Below are 22,731 nucleotides of genomic sequence, written 5' to 3' on the forward strand. Positions count from 1 at the left end.
TTCAGATGCAATAGAACTAAATACTAGTTTTATGAGCATTTATTTATATAGAAGACAGCAAATGGTGATTAAATGTAAAACGCTTTCAACCAAAGACCAATCATGAAAATAATCCTCACCATAGTCACCGAGTTTAAAGATGAATTTATTATAATTATTCTAGCGTTGTAAAGAATTATCTATGTTCTGACTGTATATCACTCTATATTAAGTAAATCCGATCATCGACCAGGGGTTGTTAAAACAGTTTTCTGTTCTTGTACGAGTTTGAATTTGAGTTCTGTTCAATATGACTTCAAGACTAACATCTCGTAAGGTTTTCCCTATCATCACAGGTAAGACGCAATATTGATGTGAATGCCTCTACTCAAACATGATTATTTTACACCAAAAAGTAATGGACATTTGAAATTAATTCGTTTAAGCGCCTCGCTGGAAATCAGATGACGACTAGATAAATGGTATTGAACGCCTATTTATTTACATTATTGACGTGAGACAAAGAACCATGAGGGTCTAAAACGTATTTTTTAAGCTAAAATTTTAACTCATCTTATATAGTTATATTGATAACCTAAGATATAAATAGTTCATATTTTCAGGCGGAAATTACAGAACCGTATAAAACTTTTCAGCTTTCCCTCCAAACTCATATAAAAAATTAAGAATCGAAAATTTAAAAATTTACCATTGAAAATGTCATCTGAAGTCGAAGTAATGACGTTTTCCACCCTCTTATTCCTAACAATGGAACGGGAACCAAAAAATTTTCTCATACTATTCATATTGTAAAATCACTGAGCAAACAATGCTTTGTTCTTCGTCATCGATCTAAAAGAAACAAATTCGGGACCAAATGTAGGCCCTATGTATTGCTGCAGTTAATCGCGCTGTGTTACTACACGACTTGACATTTCCTTCGATCTTAAACGTCTTATTTAAAGTAAAAGGCCCACTTATTTACCGAGGATCATTTATACAACCTACTGAAATAAAGGCTTGTTCAAAAGTGAAGAAATACATGCCATTAATAGCAAATTAATTCAGGAAATTCAAGCTCTAAGGAATAAAAATGTATTTATCCCCGTAAAAATTTTTTCAGACGCTGAGACTTCACCCTTCAACTGGACGGTTCCATTGAACTACGCATTAGAGGGCGCATACACCATCACAGGCTACGCCAAGAATCTTTTGGGAAACGTAATAGAACTTTTTCCGTTTTGATGTTTTTGATGAGCGTAAATCATTAAAGTGACTAGTTTAGGAATATTTCGCTATTGGCAAAATAACATCGTCCGAACTTTGGCCCTGCTAAATAATTTGTTGAAAAATCTTGGAATTTCCCAATCAACAAGCCTAATATTTCACTATGGAAAGAAAATAACGAATAGACTCGTGATCTTCTTCTTCAAATTAACGATGTCAATGCCTATAACGAATCTATGTAACATTGCCACTACTGCACTACATATTATTAGTATTTAACTAGCCAAGTTGATAGTCAAGATCAAAAAAATAATTCTTCATAATACAATGTAAATTAACATGCAAACAATTTTCTAGGTGACATTTTCGACGCTGGTGCACGTGGTACCTGAGGTGACGAATACATGGGTAGCAACCGTGAGCTGTCCATGCTACAACATCGAGCCTTTCTTCACGGTGAACCTAACCTTCCCAAGTGCAGCTCATCCTCCATGGAATCTCACCGTAGAAATTGCCTACGAAGCGAACATTACCGGTTCTACCTACCTCAGCGACATCTTTGTTGGTGAGATAGAAAATATATTCTATATCTCTAGAACAATTTCAAATCGTAATACTGAAACTCCTCCATTGATCCTTCCTCCTATGATGTCAAACCCTCAAACTGTCGATTGAATTGAAATTATAATTAACAGTTTTAGAACATTTAATGTACAATTTTACTTGCTTCAGATAATTTTCTAGCCTTGAAGATGCATAACATAATAAACAAGGTATTATAGTAATGCCTTATTTTGTCTTATTCTAGAGAATAGTGTTATCATAATTTCACTCCGTATGATTCGTGCCTCTGCTATACAGAAAGATATAAAGATCGTAAACTAAACGGAGCAATCAATAAAAAATCGATATGCAAAATACCTGAATACAAAATATTTTCCAAAAGCAATTCAATGATTCAAAAATCCCCATATGTAAAACACAAGAAGTTGACGTTACCATTAATGAGGAAAATATTCAAGTGCATTTTACTCTCTTGTAAATTCTTTATTTATTTGCTCTTTAAGCAATTAAATGATCATAGGAATTTCAATTTTTTATAATTATTGATAATTATTTTCAATAAAACTGGATTAAATTATTTTCAAATTAACTGGAGCAATTGACGAATATCTCAGCGCCTCGGGTGGAAACCTTCGGCACATTCGACGGCGCCTCCCCAGGCGGGGCCAGCGGTGCCCCCAAGGAGCTAAAGCTGGGTTACTTGCTGCAGCCAACACGCGGCGGCAACTACACTCTGCACGTCAAACTTTCCAACGAAGTGTCCAACTCGTCGCTCAACCCTGTACAGGTGAGGTCGTTCGATTAGAAATAGGCTGTGCTTTTTTGCATTTAGTAGCTCATTTGACATTTGCATGCCTGAACGAGAATTTTTTATATTATTTACTAGTAGTGAGGCATGAGTTTGTAGCAGTAATCCTACCAAGGCATGTAGAGTCGTAGCCAATTATAGCTTGCAGCGATATCTTCAGTCATCTGATCACATGATGAAGCCAAGATGATTCATGCCGTGATTACTGCTGCAAAACTTATCCAAGTCACGCTTGGATTCATGTTCAAGAACCCAAATTCATGGAATTTATAGGTACCTAAATTCTGCTTTCAATTTTCTCTCTTTTGCATTTACTTGCACTGAAATGTCGTTTTGCTCCACAGATCCAGGTAATGGAAGGTATTCGGGACGTGAGAGGAGTGGTCACGTGGGTAATGAACGGGATAGAACTACCTGGTACCGGGCCAGCTAAGGACATCTATGTTGCGAACTTGACAACCCTGGTCACTCCGAGCACCTTGACAGGTATGCATACTCAGCCATACTGTGTATATAGCCGACATATAGCCGTCCTTGAGCATGTTGACTGGTATGTGATTCTAGTGGAGTGCTACCATGTTATTTCTAACACGTGTATTGTCTCGAAAATGAGAGAGAGAAGAATGTCTCTCCAAATAAAAATGGAGAATGGATTGTTTTTTTCAGAATAATACTGGTTTAAGGTCATATTTCCGGTTCCATTAAAATTGCTTATTTTTCCCACTAATTTTTCATGCACAAAAATTAGTATGACTTCAAGTTGAGTGTTGAATCCGTTAACAAATTTAAGTTTATTCATCATTAGGGTACATATTAATACACGTTCATATTTCCAAATTCATTTACAGTTTATTGATAAGTTGATCTCACTTTTTACACGTATTTGTGTAATATTAAAAACAATGATTTATCACATAAATGAACAATGATTTAATTGAAACAATGATTGAAAAACAATTATTTATCCTAATTTAAAGAGAAGAAAAATTAGGAGCATATTTTTCCATAGGTACGCCTCTGCAGTGGCGACTTTACATTTTACCAACCAAGCAGGAGCAAATCGTTGACTACGTTCCTGGCTATAAATTCAACCTCACCTACCCTGCGGTAAGTAGAACCTACTCTTGCATTACCCTGCTCTTATAAAATTCGGTAAGATCCCAAGCGACTTGAAAGTTTAAGTAGATTGGTTAGGAGTGATTTTTTATAATTCATTCATGATAATAAAACCAACGTGGATGCGAAGTAGCATTTTTAGTGACTTATGAAGTCCGGAGGAAAACTAAATATTGCAGGTACATTAAATGGCACAATAATTCTGATAAATCTTGAATGTTACGTTACAAAAAGTTACTGCAGAGACGAATGAAGGGGTAATTCCAGCTTCAGTTTATCGAATGAAATTATTTCCAAAACTGTTTCAAATATAATAATTCTGAAAGCTTTCAAATGATTCGAAAAAACAGAGTCCTCGAGGGACATCACTCTAAATTGGTTGAACTGTTTTTTGTATGGAATCGCGTTGGAATTGATATAATTTAAGAAAGTAATTTTAATGACTGAAGAGAGTTAATGAATCTTCAATAAATATGTTGAAGAAAGCCCGCAGAGGAGAACAATATTATTTGCCCTTTACTCGTAAAAATAAAATATTTAGTATTAGTCATATTCATCATTCGTCATTTATACAACCTGGTACGCGTCTATTTAGTAACGAATGCTAATTATTTTTCGGAATTTTTATGACCATTTCCAACAATTGCTAAAATTGTGAATTGTGTGTGCTCTATCATTGAAATTTACATTTAATGCATGTACATTTAGCATATACATACATATATTTAATTTGGTTAAGAATAATCACATTAAAAATATATGAAATTTATTCAGAAATAATGCATCCTAGGTGGGGCCAGTAACGTTCATCGTGGGCGCGTACAACACCAAGCAAGGCTGGGTGACGGGACCACCCATTAACGTCACATTTGTTGACAAAATCGCTGGGTTCTCTTTATCCGACGACGGAGCGCTGGGATCAGTGGTGAGTAGAACGTTACGTAGCACAGATATTTCGTTAATATACATAAGTAAGCAGTTATATAATTATCAATACAACACTGACAATTTTACAATACAATACATATAATACAGACTAATACAATACAATGCAATACAATTTAAGACTAATTGCTACTTCTGTACCGTATGTACAAAGTTAAATTATCAGTACAATACTGACTATTGCACAATACAAAACATATAATACAGACTAATACAATCCAATTTTACAGAATAAACGCTACGTCTGTTCTTTTATTTTTCATTTGATAAACTATAGTGGCAACGAAAAATATTAGAAAAATATATTTATTATTTCTCTGCTAACATCGGATAAATTATTATCCGGGTATTCTCGCCATTTGCATGGAATGCTTTTGACTATATAGGGTTAAGACATCCAACATAATGTATTGAGATATCAGAAAATTATGTTTACTGTATTAGTTGAGTCACGGCTGGGTGACCGCTATATCCACATTTATACTATAGGTCAGGTTTTGACCTTTTTCCAGTTAATCATATTATTTTGATAATCCTTAGTCATTCGTAAATATCTCTCCATCAACAATAAGTATATAATTCTGACAAGAAGATTAGTTGGTGATTAGAAGAAATAGAGAATATGACATACATCATAGATTAAGTTAGTTATGTTTTCACTGGTATCATCATGTTATCTATTATTATTTCATAAATATAATATGATCAGGCTAGGTGACGAATTTCATAACCCTGCTTCCGGCTCTGATTACTATTAATTCGTAACAGAATGTGTCGAAACCGGTGATCTCAAACTTTGAGATCCTTACCCCGATTTCTTGCCTGATGATCAACTGGGGGGATAACTCAACAGAAGAAACCTACGGAGACCAAGCCACGTGTTGGATGGGGTTCCCGGAACTCCCCTTCAGAGGAACTATCACCTCAAATCAGATCTTGAACCATACTTACATGTACGTAACCTTAATTTTGAGGCTTAATACATTTTTAGTGTCTGCTTAATCTCTTTAATAACATTGAGTCTCTGCAAAAACTGTATTTTTTTTTAATTTATGGTTCACAAATGCACTTTAAAATTGAAAAAACATTGCTTAAGGATAGAAAAACTACTTAGCGTGCAGGCAGTATGGATATCTTAATGTCCCACGATGATCATTGTTTAACTATATAATAAGCATTTCAAATATTATTTTTTCAGCGTTGGATCTGCCACTATAGTTTATCAAATGATCATAAAAAGCACCAAAATCATGAAGAATAGATATTCCATAAGTAAATTTGTATACAAACCTTTTTTGAAAAAACGATATCGTAATTTTCGTTCGAACTTTAGTCAAAATCTCATCAAAGAGCGCGTTTACCTGTAGTTCTCGACTGACAAAAAAAACTGCATACTGTTAACCGCTATTTTGAAACTATATAAGTTTCACGGTCTGTGATGATATTTCAATAACTTAATCTCAGAATGATCGTAGGCGATAGCCCATCTACGCTTAACTCCTATCAAAAATGAGCCAAACCCATGAGCAGTTCATCGATTTCTTTGGCCTCATGATCGAGTGATGAGCAACAACTTACTCACGCTTACCTTTCATCGTAATTTTAATTGCAGGCAGGAAGGCATCTTCACGGTATCGGGGCTCGCCTATGACCTAAGTCTAAACGCACTGACGTCTCAGCTGGTTGTGGTGGTGGCTGACATCCCCTGCAAGATGCCCAACGTGAGCATCGCGGACTCAGTAAAGCAGGTGTACAACGCGCCAACACAGATCAAAAGTCTCCCTATACGGGTCCAGTCGAACACCATCATCGAATGCAACAGGACCGTCACTGTAAAGTTAGTGCACAGTTAAACGGACCTAAATCATCAGTTATCTTTAACTTATGAGTCCAACTGGACATGTTCCTAGAAAAACCGAACGTTTTGACAATGCGCGTGCTTTTTTATGTTGCTAGACGCTTTCGCGACTTGCAAGCAATAGAAGAGACAGTTGAAAACGTATCGCAATAACTTTTTTTTATTTCTGCCGATCGTCGGACAAAGTTTTTAGTTATTTTTGATAAATACGGCATAATATAGAGTAGTATATAAGCACCTACTACTATATTAAGGCAAATGTCTCGAATCTAATATTTATTGAGGATGTGCAAAAAAGTTAATTAGAGTATTTATATTTTTCAGACGATACTGGACTGTAACAATGGTCAACGGCACAACAGGCCAGGCGTTAGCAGAGAAGCCGATAGAGGGAATTGTTAGCTCTTGGAATTACACGACACTTATTCTGGATGCTCTCTTTCTAGACATCGGCTTCTACAAATTCACATACACTGTCGATATTCAGGCCAGCAAGATAGTGTCGCTCGTGAGGAGTGACTTCACGTACTACCAGGTCATTCGGGTAAGTAATACCTTTCTAACTCACCTATATGTCAATCTCGAATGATGGTTTCCTTGCTCACAGATTCAGGTAATCTGAGTGAGTTATGGTGTTCCAACATTTACCTGTCTCGGTCACAATCTAATTTGCTTTATCAGAGCATGCATGCAAGCGAAGGAATATTTGCTCATTCGATATTTTTACCAGGTTGACAGATTCCGCTACTCCCGTTTGAAGTTTGGTGAAATGGCCACTTTTACAATATATAAGTAATAAATTTCAACAAACGAATAGACACAATTACAAAAGTATTCTTCTGATTATTCATAAACTAAGACCTAATCATCGCTCTCTGAAATGAGACTTGACCGGTATAAAACGCATTCATCATCTTGTCAAATCAAACGATAAGGTGACGGTGTGAGACATATTCCAGATCGCTCAGTTCTGAAAGTTTTGGAAGATTTTTAATATCAATCGCAAATGGTTAAAGCGTAGAAGAAGCTTTTGACAAATTCTACAATAATATCATTACTTATTTAATTTGAATTTAAATACGTTACGCAGAGTAACCTGAGCGCCAGCATTCTTCCTGGTGGCATCACGAGCACGAGTCGCGCGTTCATGCAGAGCCTCGACCTCAAACCCGGCACGGAGAGCGTCGACCCCGACGAGCCCGGCGTGCCGGTCAGCCATTCTATGATCATTGATTCAGTTAGGGACTTGGTAACAATTTAACCAGATTATGGCTTAGATTTTACGTGTTTCTCAATTCGGTTTGGGACTGGTTATCGATTTAACTAGACTATGATTGAAAATTTACGTGTTTTTCAATTCGGATTGAGACTGGGTTAGGTTAGGTTAGGTTAGGTAAGGCTAGGTTAGGTTTGGTTAGATTATTCCATATTCCAACAATATGGTTTATAAAGTTATTTTATTTATCTGTATCTAGATTTCGTTGAAAATAATCATTTAGATTTCAATATTTTCTTTTCAAAATGTTCATGTATTTCATGCACCTATATAAATGCTATAGCTTCGAAGGTGATTTCTCTCGTAGGTTTAAATTTGAGCTATAGCTCAAATTTTAAGAACATCTTTTTTCAGTACAGATTCTGTTGTTCTATTACGAAGAATGCTAATTCAGTACTTAATCTATATATTGTCGAAATTATCTATGTAAGATTGTTATGTCGTGCCAAAATTTCAAATCATTGGCCCGTGGTGACCTGACGGACATCCTTGCTACCTTAAAGAAATTATGGTTGGTTTGCAGTTCACGAACGTAAAATGGTATTGCCGACAAGTGCTGCCGTCTGCGGAAAAACTTCAGGTGGATGCGAACAACTTTCCCCTTCCAGTCAACACGCAGCCCATCCCAGACCCCAAGACGGCAGTCGGCAAAACTGGCGGAGGATGCTTCGGCGTGGGCCCTGGTAGGTGACCGTGGGCGAGCTTCAGGGTGCTGGTGGACTACGTCTCTATCACTGTATCAGTCATACAAATTGATATCATTTCCTAACAAAAGGGGAAAAAATTTTTACAGTATATGTACCGTATAGTCGGTGTATGTTTCATAGTGTATGTGCACCGTGTAGTCTATGTATGTTTCATAGTATATGTACCGTGTAGTCGGTGTATGTTTCATAGTGTATGTGCACCGTGTAGTCTATGTATGTTTCATAGTATATGTACCGTGTAGTCCGTGTAGTCCGTGTATGTTCCACAGTGTCATGAGCTCCCGAGATTGTGTGCATGTGGTAGAGCGCTGACAAGTACGTATCACGGTCGATTATGGCAGCTATCAATTCTGTCAGGATAGTTTCTCTCATCGGAAAAAAATAACAGAGTTGATGGTTTTGGGTTTAATTTATTCTACAATTATACCTTACTGTAATAATCTCTGATAACCCGACACCTATCGCAAAAAAACGTGTCAGAATAAATTTGTTGGTATGCACGATGAATACAACAATTTATTTTAAAGCTTGACGACTAAGTTCGAAGGAACAAGCTACCCTAAGTAACAATAAAAATACTTTGCTCGTGCAGGCATGCTTTCTTACAATGGTTCGATGCTGAGCTTCCAGGTTTCTTCATTTTATCTGGCCGACGCAACGTTCGAGTTCACGGTTGTCGTACAGAAGGATGAGAGACGCGCTGCAGCCACTCTAGAGATCAAAGTGGTGGCTCAACCGCCTCCTGAGGTGGCCATCAGGCAAGTGACATTCGTTCCGTTTAATCGAAATAAACGAAATTTCCATTCAGCTAAATGTACGTATTCCAGATACTTAGTTCAGTACATGATAACTATACCATTTAGAAATAAGAATAAAATGAATATTCTGGTCAATATTAAAATATCTTGGAATTTATAATCATTTTGAGCAGTAATTTTATGATAAAAATATAAGTTCGGTGGGTCGATGTTTTTGGTACTATGGAGCTGAAAATAAATAACAAATAACGGTTATGCGGGACTAATTTCTTTACTTGCATCAAGTAAAAGCGTAGGAGAAGACTCGAAGAACCACATGACAAATCATTTTACAGAACAATCGCATCGTATAATTATTCATGTCGTCGCTAACGGAGACTGTATTAAACTGACATTAACCTTCATAAGATTCTTAACAATTTTTTGTTAAACCTCAATGATTGCCTTTTTGGATCCAATTGCCTTATAATGGATCCAATAGCCTAAATGGACCAACACATCGCTTTATGGATATGGCATACTAGTGGTCTATATATATCCTTTAGTAAGGAAGTATATAACTGAGCCGTCTCAAAATGATTCCTTTAATGCGCGTCAGAAGTTGACGAGTTCGATTTGAGCTGTATTATTTAATATTTCGTAACAGCAATTCTTACATATTGCAAAATAATTTCTTATAATTATTTGTCTTTAAGCTATAAAATGCCTCAAGAAGTGTGCAATGCCACTAGGGAAGTGAGTAAAATATGAGAGGCGGCACAAAATTGCCATAAAATATGAGAAAATGAAGAGACAGTATGACACGAAAACAGGTGCATTGCGTATAATTGTGTTGTGGGTTGAGGAGGAGGAGGAGGACCCGACAGGACTTTAATTAAATTCAATGGAGAATACCATGGTCCGATGGATAAAAAAATTTACAATGTAGCCGAAAATGTTTCCTATACAGAACACATCCTAACTATTGCCGTGACAAGTCAATCCGTCGAGGATATCATTTGAAAGAATATTTCCTATTGACGCTTCTACCATACGAGTTTCTTGTATGTCATCATACGAGATAAGTGCACCAGATACCATTTTTGTACATTGAAGGTCTTTTCAATTATTTTTTTCATTGCAATTTTATACGACGTTTTTAAAAATGTATATTATTTTTTTAGTTTTATTTTACTCGACGTTGCTCAGTATATTCCACTGGTTGCAGATGTTCTGTGCCAAGTCTCTGCCTGATGCAGAGCGATGGTCAACTAGTGAACCCAGCGGTGCCTCTCACTCTTGTGGGCAACTGTACCAACTATTGCACGACTACTCGCTACTACAGTTGGGAAGTCAAGAAACAGTTCGTATAATTATTTATAGACAAGCTTTGAAAATAGCGTAATCACCACTATCTGCAATACGTATTTATAATTTTTTATGTGATTTCATATCTTGATTCCTTCAAGTGATTTCTGATGTAAACTAAATCTCGATTCTTCCCTATAATGCGCAACTATATATATTCAAGCGGGTTTATCCCAAATTATAGATAATAAACTATTTTCAAAGTTTCTGAGCATTCCTAAGCCTTTTCACGAAGAAATGCTTTACGAATGCTTTTACTTGCATAGCTGTATTCTTTTGTGTATGCTAAGAGTAGCTTCACCATTTCCTCTGTTAAATATAAAGGCCTCTGATCATCATTTCCGATTTCAAATGTTAATCTTCGAAGTCGGGGACAGTGAGATCGTAGACATGCACCCTCTTCATTATTGGCAATTCAACTTTCTCGATTCGAAGAGTCATTCCTATATACATTGTTTCTGTTAGCATTACATCAGTCGTTTCTGTTAGCATCACCGCTGGCTTTTCCTTGGGCCCCAGGTATAAAATTTCTGATAATTGCATTGTTTCATTCAATTCGTATTCCGAATCATAAACATTGAGTGCGAACGAAAGATTAACTGACGAATGTATGATCGGTATTCGAGGTTCAACATTTTAAGTTCATGGTGAAATAAAAGTTTGATCGACTTTTCTAGCGTTTGAAAACCGAGTTACCACTGTATCTGCGCACCGATGATCAATGAATTGTCTTCCAAAATAAATACATGAGCTTGTACTTAAGTTACCATTTTCTATTTCCATATGTTTTAATTTACTAACTTCAAAACTCACACGAATTTATCGCGTCTGACACAGAAACGGCGATTACATTGTCATCGATCAGCCGAACTGTGACTCGACCAAGACCAGCTGCTTGCAAAGTGAGTACGGTTTAGAGTTCGTTGTTGCTGTAATAGCCCATTCTGGCAGTGGCGACTAGGGAGGTGGGGTGATAGGTCAGTTTTTCCGGGCCCTCGGTGCCACTGGTAGTTCCACGACCATCACTGGCTCGCTGACCCGCCAGAACCATTTGGTTGCATTACACAACACCCTGGACAAGCCAGGTACTCATTTATCAACCAGAGTTGGATGAATGGCTGAGTTGACCATGAGCTGAGCTTCCCGGTAGAACTTGTCCTCAGTGGGACTCGAACCCGGGCGCTGGGTGCGAGACAGTCTCTATCACCACTGCACCACACAGCTAGTTTCGTCGTTTCGTAATAGCAATAGAGTTCGTCGAATGTGATTGCTATTAGTCTTATCCCTTGGTTATTTTTTTTAATGTTTTTAAATATGTACTTTCATAACTAGTATCTTCTAACTTTATTACTAAGAAATTTGTATCACGTGAGGAAGTATTTTCGTTAATTGTGAATGAGGAAACGAACGCGTGTTACAAGAAATACCTGCACCTTTTTCTGTAGTATTTTAACTTGTTTATTAAAATTATATTTTAATGTCTAAAATTTTTTAGGAATCAATATAAATAGATTTTATAGAACACACTTGCACGTTATGTAGCAGTTTATTAGCATCTCACTAGCAACTTAATTTGTCCATTAAAATGAAGTAGTTTTAAAAATTTAAGATCAGCAAATTCATATATTGTTGGGGAGATTTCCTTCATATAGCATTTGTGTGATTGTACACAGTTAATACGAACATTTGGAGGGAATATTTTTTAATTTGATGAATATAATTAGAAACAGTGCAAGTAAGTACCTTCGTATATGCAAATAATTTTGATTTATATGAGTATTCGAGCACATCCTATAAGGAAACCTACTTTATCAATAATATTCGTTTAATACTTTAAATAATACTTTAAAAAATTATTAGTAATATTGAAAATTAATAATAACATTAATAATAATATCTAAATTAATTTTATTAATAAAATATTAATATTTGAGTACCATGTCGAGGAGAGGTAGTTTCGTTTATTGTAGGAATTTTTTATTACTAATGCCACTTTTCCTTTTCTAAAGGAGCGTAGGAACAGGCAGCATTAGGGGCAGTGAAATAAAGAATTTTCCCACCAGAACATTGCTATTTGCTAAGCAATGAAAGCATGCAAGCATTATCAGAAATCAAATATTTAACTCGGACAAAGCAAAGCAGAAGCGGGAAATAGTATTGTAATCTTTTCCAAAGCCTTACTCATACCACATTATGAAAATTCCATTGATTTTCGAACACTAAGAGTAGCTACCACATGCGCTAATTACAAGTCATGGCGTAAATCTCGGCGCTGCAGTGTTGGCCTGATGTGGCCTGTCGCCGATTCTTTTCCTTTTCGTGCCTTGTTCACAGAAGATCTAAAATCGTGTCATTTGACCGGATCTTTTCACGACTGACGAAAGTTTGAAAAAGCTACTCGACTTCCACCGGGTTCGATATGGTGCTAGGCATTTCAAATCCGAACTAGTCTGTTCTTGAACGCGTTCATCTTGGAGCGCCAACGATGTCATCGGGGAGGCTGTTCCACATGTCGGTGATTCGAAGCGAGAAGAAATTTTGTCGCGTGGAGAAGTTGCAGCGCAGTTATTTTAGTTTATAGTCGTGGCCCCTGGTCTTGGTCCTTGTTTCAAGTTCTTGTAGTCCTTCGGGGACCTTGTGTCTTGAGGTATAAATAAGACATGTTTTACTACTTGTAAAACGTTGCCACCAAAAAACGTTTATTTAGCTATTAAACCTCACGGAAAAATACTTGATCATATATCGCTTGGTAATTTTTTCTTCTATTGCTCTTACCAAATTGTTGAGAGGAAACCGGGACAAGATTCCATCGCGAGATTGTTCCTGCGCGCCAGAAACCCAAGCATTATCAGACATCAAATAATTAACTCGGACAAAGCAAAGCAGAAGCGGGAAATAGTATTGTAATCTTTTCCAAAGCCTTACTCATACCACATTATGAAAATTCCATTGATTTTCGAACACTAAGAGTAGCTACCACATGCGCTAATTACAAGTCATGGCGTAAATCTCGGCGCTGCAGTGTTGGCCTGATGTGGCCTGTCGCCGATTCTTTTCCTTTTCGTGCCTTGTTCACAGAAGATCTGAAATCGTGTCATTTGACCGGATCTTTTCACGACTGACGAAAGTTTGAAAAAGCTACTCGACTTCCACCGGGTTCGATATGGTGCTAGGCATTTCAAATCCGAACTAGTCTGTTCTTGAACGCGTTCATCTTGGAGCGCCAACGATGTCATCGGGGAGGCTGTTCCACATGTCGGTGATTCGAAGCGAGAAGAAATGTTGGCGCGTGGAGAAGTTGCAGCGCAGTTATTTTAGTTTATAGTCGTGGCCCCTGGTCTTGGTCCTTGTTTCAAGTTCTTGTAGTCCTTCGGGGACCTTGTGTCTTGAGGTATAAATAAGACATGTTTTACTACTTGTAAAACGTTGCCGCCAAAAAACGTTTATTTAGCTATTAAACCTCACGGAAAAATACTTGATCATATATCATACATTTCACTTGGTAATTTTTTCTTCTATTGCTCTTACCAAATTGTTGAGAGGAAACCGGGACAAGATTCCATCGCGAGATTGTTCCTGCGCGCCAGAAACCCGCGATCCGGCAAAAATCCTCGGATTATTCTTCTAATTAATATTTATTAGAAACTCGTAATGACGTAAAGCCGCGGAAAGTGAAGCAAGATGTAGCTAAGGATAAATGCATGTAAACTGAAACAGAGAGTACTCGAAAGTGGATTGTTTCATCTCTTTGTATTTCATCTATCTTTCGATAGCTGAGGCTCATTTTCAAGAGCGAGTCTCCAGACTTGGATTTTCTCCATCAACCTCCAGACTTGGATTTCAAAGCTTGGATTTCAAATTGTATCCAAAATACCCTTGATTTGTACTACTGTCATTTCCAAAGTTTAATTTCAAGTGTTGCAAAACATTCACCTGCTTGATAATGAAAAATGAATTTTCAAAACGTCACAATCCATTAAAATGTCATTTGGTAACCTGCTTTTTGATCTCCCGGCGCCAACAATAAATTTTGTTGGACTCATTGACAAAACGAATAAGATTATTAATAAAAAGCATGTCTTTAACTGAACTTGCATAAAAGAAAAGCTTCTGTCGAACTGCACCAATCTTTCTGTATTGCGTCAAAATGTGCTCGTTTACTATAAAAATCGCCAGGTTAATTTTTGGAAGAGAAATATGGGCACTGTAACGAAAAATGTTTGCATCCATTAAGTAAAAGTGATTTATGCATTATGAAATATACTTTTTTAAGTCCAGCAGAATGGGTACTCTAAACCGAGACCAGGGTTACTCTAAAAACACCAATTTTGAGTGATGTATTTCATGATTTCAAGTTATTTTTCAAGTAGATATTTTGTATTGCTTTCAACAATCAACATGTTTGCAGGTTTCGACTCGGGAACCGACGGTGTGACGGTCAGTATCTCCCCTTCCATGTTTGTGCTGAATCCACTCTCAGAACAGTTCACCGTTCGCCTCACCATCATCACCTCCGACAACCGAATCGGGTAAATCACCTTGCAGATACAAATTATATTAGAGCGCCAAGCTTATATACTCGTCGAAAACCCTAAGCTTTATTATGCCTGCATTTAATAATGCTAAAGCAAAGTGGCAGTTTTGCGTATGTGGAGCCTGTGACGTTCTAGCTTCTCATGTCCGAGTGATCGGTGACCTGATAGCCTATGATGAGATGCCTTGAGGTAACGGGCTTGAACTTATATGAAAAGTTCCTTCTGCGTCTCATTCCGTATATTGAGAATTAGCCTGCGACAGAGAATAGGCACGTGGGGCTGAACTTAAAAAAATACATAAGATGGAATTATATAAATGCTTGCATTAGATCATTTATTTCATATGATATTTTTCGCCCTACGGTTCGTCTTATACCTGATTAGTGAGTTACCCAATTATTATTTTCATGCTATATTTTTACTTATTTATTGATTACTGCAAATTGTTTTTACATGAGTTCCAACTTGAAGAGTTGTTCCACTGTTTCAGTATCAAATTGAAGTAACTGTCACTAAGTAAACAACTGCTTCATATTACTGCATTTTTCGATTTATTAATTAGACAAAATATTTATCATAATATAACAGTTAAATTCAGAAACAGGCTATTAACTGCACTGCGGCTTGAAACACATTAAAATTTTCTTCATTTTCTTACAGATTCTCTCAAATCTCGATTAAGAAAAATAAACCCCCCATCGGCGGCAACTGCACCATTTCATCCGACAACGGCTATTACTGTCTCATGTCAAAATTCATGATATCGTGCGATAAGTGGCAAGACCCTGAGGGGATAGGAATCGCCGCCTACAATTTCTACTATTTGGAACACACAATTGAAGGGAAGACCGTCAAAGCAGCAATGGCCAGTACTCAGCAGATCAGCTTGTCTGCAGTTCTACCCTACGGAAATTTCAGCCTGTACGTTGAAGTCTCTGACTCATTCGGCGCGTTCACGTTGTGCTTCGTCAGTAATGTTTCGACCATCATGCCAACTAAAGAGATGGTGAATGCCTATAATACGAGTGGAATTTTGGCGTCTCTTTCCACAGCAGGTGACTCTATTCAACTCACGATGTTCATCAAAGCATTGAACTCTCTCACAGCAAATGCCAACTGGAGTGACATCTCAGACAACTCGTTCAATCAAAAAAACCTAGAAGAGCAACAAGCTATTTTAGCCGAACTATCAGATTCCAAGTCGCGCCAACTTCAATCCCTAAAGAACTCTGCTCCTCCATCCAGCATCGCCGAAGTCAACGTGTTCTCCGATGTTCTGGACAGCGTAGTGTCCGTTGTGTTGGGCAGTCAAGCTGGTTCTATGACAGTTGGATTAGATGCTAGAGAAGATTGCCTTACTTCATTGGAAAAAACCGCGCACTCCTTGCCTGGAATAACCGTTCGTTCAGCTTCCGAGTATGAACAGTTCGTTAAAAGCTCCCTTAACGTAATGACAGCTTTGATGAAAGGTATGAATGCGATTCTCGAAACTCAAGTACTCCTGCCACCCAAAGATATACAGGCTGCTGCCGACGGTGCATTAGACTATGACGGTGCTGTCCCTGATGACCCAAACATGGCAATTCCAGACAATGTTCATGATATTTACAAGCAGAGTATAATGGAAAGTACCAAGAGACAAAGTATTTCTCAGCTTAAGCGAATGAATGCTGTCGTTGAGACCATTAATACCCAAGTTTTATCAAAACTAGTTACAGGCCAAACTTTCACGACACGTTCCGCCTCTGGTACTTCGATTAATATCGCAAAAATCGGAGAAGAAACCTTGAAAAAAGGGAGGACCATTTTGTCTCCAATTGATCAAAATAGTTCAGTCATTCTACCTGAGAACTTTTGCCCTTCAAGCTTCATAAATGAATATTCGGACTGCCTTGAAGAATTCGGATTGATGTTTTTGACGTGGCCTGTTATCACTCACTTTCATCCAGAAACTCGAACTTTATTAGCTAGATACTCTAGCATAATCGAGCTTGTGGTAACCAGCAACGACCTGCGGGTAAACGTCACGAACGCGACTAAACTGATAAATGTGGTAATTCCCCGTGATTCCGATATATATTTGAACCCTCTAATGGTGAATGTTAGCGAGAATATCAACAAAGCCGTTCCCCTGGTATTTCATTACTTCAATATCACTGCTCCGCAAGCTGGCTACATGATCGCTATTCAGCCATCATCAACTGCCGAACGCCTCGTTCTGCTTGTTGCTCATGAAATGTTCCCCGTTCCCGGAAAGTTTCTCTTCAGCGGTTTAGTTGGAGAGTTGCCTTTCATTGCTGATTACCGCACTCTGTTTATCGACTCGGACACGAACAACAACCGAACAGGGCGGTTTGTGGCTGGTATTGGAAAACTTCTCAATAATGCTCACCCGTCAAATTTTACTCGTAAAGACTTGGATGAAAAATTCGCTACGAATTACCGGTTCAAAATCACGATTGTTGGTTGTTACTTCTATGATGAAACACAAACCCAATGGTCAGCCATGGGCTTGAAAGTGCTTGCCGCTAACGCAACCCATACAAAATGCGGTACCAACCATCTTTCCCAGTTTGGATCAGGATTTTTACCGACTGTGAATGAAGTGAATTTTGACTTCTTAACAGCTAATATGGGCTTCATAGATAATTCCACACTATACATAACTCTGATATTACTTTTCGTCTTGTTCATCATTGCAATGATTTGGGGCCATTACAAGGACAAAAAAGATGTTGAAAGGAGAGGTGTTATTGCTTTGCCCGACAACAAACCTGAAGATAAATACATTTATGAAGTTACTTTCGTCACCGGCCCTGATTCGGACGCTCCATGTGAATCTCAAATATATTTCATTGCATCAGGTGATTATGACGAAACAGAAGTACGTTTCCTGCCCAAAGCAAACCCGAATCTCTACCGTCGATACGACAGGAACACATTTGTAATGACAACGTCTAGACCTCTTGGCCCTTTGCACTACCTTAGAGTTTTTCTAGACAATAGAGGCAGGTTGCCGTACGACAGCTGGCAGCTTGAACGGGTTGTGTTCAGAGACCTCCAGAAGTTTGAGCAGTACACCTTCGAAACGAATGCCTGGCTTGCCCTCAATCGCGGTGATGGGTTGGTTGACAGAACATTCTTATGCGCCAATTACAACGAAGATGTTTCTACTTTTTCGCAGAAGATGTACGTCAATGTAAATCGAAACGCTAATCAAGATCATATTTGGATGTCGGTATTCTTGCGTCCAATCGGCTCCCGCTACTGTCGAAAAGAAAGAATCGTTGTGTGCGCGACGTTCCTATTTGTTTCCATGCTTCTCAATGCGATGTTCTATGAGGTGGAAGGAGAGTCTCCAATAGATGCATATGCGTTCGTTGGCCCCGTTCCAATTTCTCTGTCTCAAATGTTCAAAGGCATGATTGCGATCATGCTGTTACTCCCATTTACGTCGCTACTTGGAGCTGTATTCAAACGAGCTCGTCCAAGGAAAAACATTCGTTGTCAAGCTCTAGATGCCATCGAAAAGCAAAGAAAAAAGCAATATATTGCAAAAGGATTGCCAGAAGAAGATGCTACAGAAAAGTCAAAAGTAAGTGAAAAGAATGAAGAAGAACCCAAACCAAAGGTTAAACCTGCATTAAAATGTCTTCCGTGGTGGACGAGGCCACTTGGATGGGTTGCTTGTGCTGTGGCTATGGCAGGGTCCGTGTTCATCGTTTGGAGTTATGGAATTACTTGGGGAGAGATAACAACCGTCAAATGGTTTTCTTCGTTCTTCACTACCTTCTTGGTGTCAATTCTGGTGAGCCAATGGCTGAAGGTGGCGTTTGCTTCGTGCTTGGGCAGCATTTGTTGTTCTCCTAACCACTCTGTTGAGGACATTGACTGCGATGAAAAACTTCCTCAACTAAAGGAAGATGAAACATGGGCTTTCATGAGTCCCTTGGACCCGTCCACCGTGAGGAAGGTTCACAGAGTCATTGGCGCTACCCACGATGTTGACAAGACGAACAAGTTGAGCGTTAAACTCACCAAAAATCGAGACATGAAATTCATCGTTCGAGGGATCATAATTTATTGCGTATTCCTCGCTGTGCTCTTCATAATCGTTAACGACAAGACGGACTACAACGCCTTCCTGCTGCAAGATAATTTCAAAACGGTCTTCATTGACAGGCCATATTTTTCACGCGGGCGCCTGTACGAGGTAACTATAATTAAATTTTCCGTTGTGGTTGAGATTCTATTTCATACCATGTTGGTCTCAGTAACTGCGAGTCTTGTCTATCTCGCTTATTTTGAGCATGCCTTGTATGTTACTGTACACAACAGTTGTTCTGATGTATCTTACTATCGATTAACCCTGCTCCCGTTACATATCTTTTCGATTTGAGGACTCCTAATAGGAAACTTAATTTTAGTTGTCAACGAGTAGATTTGAATATCGTTACTTGGAGATGATGCGTTTGCTGTTCTATCATTCGCACAGAGTATGAAATGTCATTAATTCTTACTCATGATGACATCTTTTAGTATAATTACCCAGAAATAAAGAATTGTAGGGAGTGCTTTTCAAACTCATCGTCGGACATGTGCATATATTTGCTAATTGAACAACCTTGTTTCCTTTTTATCTTACATTATTTCCGCCCGAAAAAAATTGATTTAATTATTTTAAATACTTAACCTTAATTCATCTAATTAAATTATTTGAGTTCGATAAAGCCAATCAATTTGAATACAAAGGCAAATTTGTATTACGAATGAAGTTAAATATTCTCTCATATTTCTATGCTTTTGTTCCTTAGCTGCGCAACACGGACCAGTTTTGGCGCTATGCAAAGTCCACGATTATGAGCTTAACGCGAGCGCAGCGCTGGTACAACGGTAAGACGCCCTATGGCCTACGAGGCTTCTTGGATGACAGGGCCAACCGCATGGTAGGATACCCCATCCTACGGCAGATACGCAACTCCCGCTTCGTCTGCTCGGTACCGTACCCGATGAACGAGACTATTGAAGAATGCACAGGTATGAGGAACCTTCTCTTGGAAGATGACCAGGATTACTGTGCTAGTTGGGTGCTTGATGATCCCTCTAGTGCCTCATGCAAGTACCCTGAGTTCAGGTATCAAACAGCAAGCGAACTAAAAACCTTCACAACTGTGGGTCGACTTGGAACTTATGGAGCTGGTGGATACGTTATCAGACTTAATGGCAATCAAGATGATGTTATTGCGAGGCTAGATCAGCTCCAAAAAGTTCAATGGATTGACAAGCGATCGCGAGCTGTGTTCCTGGAGTTCTCTGTGTACAACGCCAATGTGAACTTATTCATGACGTGTGTGATTTTGTTCGAGATCAACGAAGGTGGTGGGATGATCACAAAATGGAGGTTCGAGCCTGTTCGACTTCTCCGACTTGAGAGTAGCTTAAGCGATAACCTCGTACGTTTTTGCGAGCTTTTGTTCGTCGGGTCAACAGTTTTCTTCACCCTGAGGCAGCTGTGGGAAATAAAGAAACAAAGGTGCGGCTACTTCTTCAAGTACTGGAACATTGCAGAACTCCTTCTGGTGTCGTTTTCTTGGGTGGAAATTGCCTTGTACATTTACAAGATGCTCCTCACTCTCGAAATTGCCGATGAGTTCAATCAAACAAAAGGAAACGCTTATCTGCGAATGGACCAGCCAGTTTTGGTGGACCAATATTATACGTGCATTCTTGGCATTATTATGTTTATATCCTTGCTCAAACTCATTAAACTCATGCAGTTCAACAAAAGGATGGACGTGCTGGCACTCACCATTTCATTGTGTTGGGATGAGCTGTCGTATTTTCTCATTGCTTTTGTAATCATATTCTTCGCATTCAGCTGCCTCTTCTTCTTCATCTTCTTTTTGAATTTACCAGAATTCAGTTCAATTCTCTCTGCTGTCCAGACAAGCTTCTCAATGATGCTCGGTAAATTCGACTTCGATCAAATGCAACAGGCAAACTCGCTGTCACCTCTCCTATTCTTCGTCTTTTCAGTAATGAATAGCATGATTCTTGTCAACATAATGCTTGTTATAATCTTGAAAGCCTTCAACGAAGTCAAAGTGGATCTGAGTAAAAGAGAGAACCCCTACGAGGTCATGGACTACATGTGGGATACTTTCAAGAAGACCCTTGTCCTCCAGCCCAACGAAATCAACCAAGTTCACGTGAATCTGAACATGAGAGATCATGTTGTCAAATATGCTGGTGGTGATGGCGATTTGTCAGACAAGGTATGCATTTCGCAACCAAAAAACACTGATGTATACATTTTGATTTATTGCACCCGTACATGTGAAATACTTTTACGAATAAAATTGTGAACTTTTTGTGGATGGGTCTGTCATAAATTACTTGAATAATATTCCATAGTTTCCCATTCCAGAAAGCGATGAGAAATGGATTGGCATTACGATCCGGTTGTCGTGTTGAGCTAGATAAGCAAGCTGTAACCAACAGTAGTTATGCTTTGGTGTATAACCTTCTCCATCCGCTTGAACCCTAAATTTGTTGAACCCTAGAGCATCCACTTGAACCCTGAATTCGTATCGAACGATATCGTGGAAATTTCTCAATAATAACAATAATTGCTTGCATAATGCGCAGTTGGGGCAGCTGCTGCAGCACGTCAACAACGTTTACTTCGACGGCAAGCTTGACGTCTCTAACTCGCGTGCGATGAAGGCAGCCCTCGGCGCGGACGCTCAGAAGAGGCGGATGCCCGTCTTCCAACACGACGCAAAGCCCAGGACCATCTTCTTCAGCGACTAAAGTCGCACTGACTGGCGATGCAAGAAATTGTGCTTGTTTATTGAATTGTGCCTTTAGGCAGAGATTGGACACTACTTTTGAAAAACAAAAACTTTTAAAAATCATTCCATGTGAGGTTTCAGTCACCCGCATGAAATAAAATTAAATGTGCCCTACTATCGAAATCTTAAGTATGAATTGTCTGAGAAAGATGCGCATCAAATTACCTGAGACGCAATGCGTACAATTCATATTAAGATACAGTATTATTTTAAATGATGAGCCCAAGTTAATAAATTCGTTTTTATTTAACTATAAATTTAAACTGAATAATTTATACATCAATGGAATGAGAAGAATTCCATTTTTTCACACATTTATGAATGTTGAATATGTCCCCCCTATGCTGCACGGTAAACATCTCTAAACGGTAGCCAAACTCTTCCCACACACGAGAAAGTATTTCGTCTGTTACTGAATCTCGGTGGCCAGAAGTGTAGAGCCATGCAGATCTTCATTCCTATGCGTCCTACCCCGCTCAGTAAGTGACTCAGTCAAAAAGTTTCGAACATCAAGATGCCAATGGGGACTTATATTGAACATTTATATATATTCAATAAAAACTTTGAGCCTTTTTCTTTCAATCAGCACATCAATAATTTATTTTGAATTTACACTTAAATAAGTGAGAATTTATCAAATTGGGCCCATCATTTAGAATAACCCTGTATAGGTAAGTTTATTTAAAAATTATATTCATTCTGAAGCACATCGCAACGTTTGCAATCAATGACACCCTAATTATTTGGTTATGTGTGG

General features: G+C 38.4%; 1 protein-coding gene across 1 annotated transcript; it reads left to right on the top strand.

Annotated features, from left to right (window-relative positions):
- The first annotated feature begins 1,232 nt into the window (after nt 1-1,232).
- On the top strand, nt 1,233-22,366 carry LOC108665866. The gene is made up of 18 exons (XM_018152675.1): nt 1,233-1,238; nt 1,564-1,771; nt 2,385-2,557; nt 2,923-3,064; nt 3,588-3,685; nt 4,485-4,619; nt 5,408-5,592; nt 6,252-6,476; nt 6,822-7,041; nt 7,588-7,707; nt 8,297-8,456; nt 9,073-9,238; nt 10,446-10,580; nt 11,423-11,487; nt 14,994-15,114; nt 15,781-19,333; nt 19,935-21,395; nt 21,769-22,366. The coding sequence occupies exons 1-18, from the start codon at nt 1,233-1,235 to the stop codon at nt 21,931-21,933; spliced, it is 7,338 nt and encodes a 2,445-aa protein (XP_018008164.1). The 3' UTR covers nt 21,934-22,366.
- Nucleotides 22,367-22,731: the final 365 nt, after the last annotated feature.

The sequence above is a fragment of the Hyalella azteca genome, unplaced genomic scaffold, assembly GCF_000764305.2.
Source record: "Hyalella azteca isolate HAZT.00-mixed unplaced genomic scaffold, Hazt_2.0.2 contig10892, whole genome shotgun sequence".
Taxonomy (NCBI): Eukaryota; Metazoa; Arthropoda; class Malacostraca; order Amphipoda; family Hyalellidae; genus Hyalella; species Hyalella azteca.

Excerpts from the sequence above, each read along its gene's own strand:
- LOC108665866 (XM_018152675.1), top strand. Across the intron at positions 7,042-7,587 it reads CGTACTACCAGGTCATTCGG|AGTAACCTGAGCGCCAGCAT; the intron begins GTAAGTAATACC and ends TACGTTACGCAG. Across the intron at positions 15,115-15,780 it reads ACCTCCGACAACCGAATCGG|ATTCTCTCAAATCTCGATTA; the intron begins GTAAATCACCTT and ends ATTTTCTTACAG.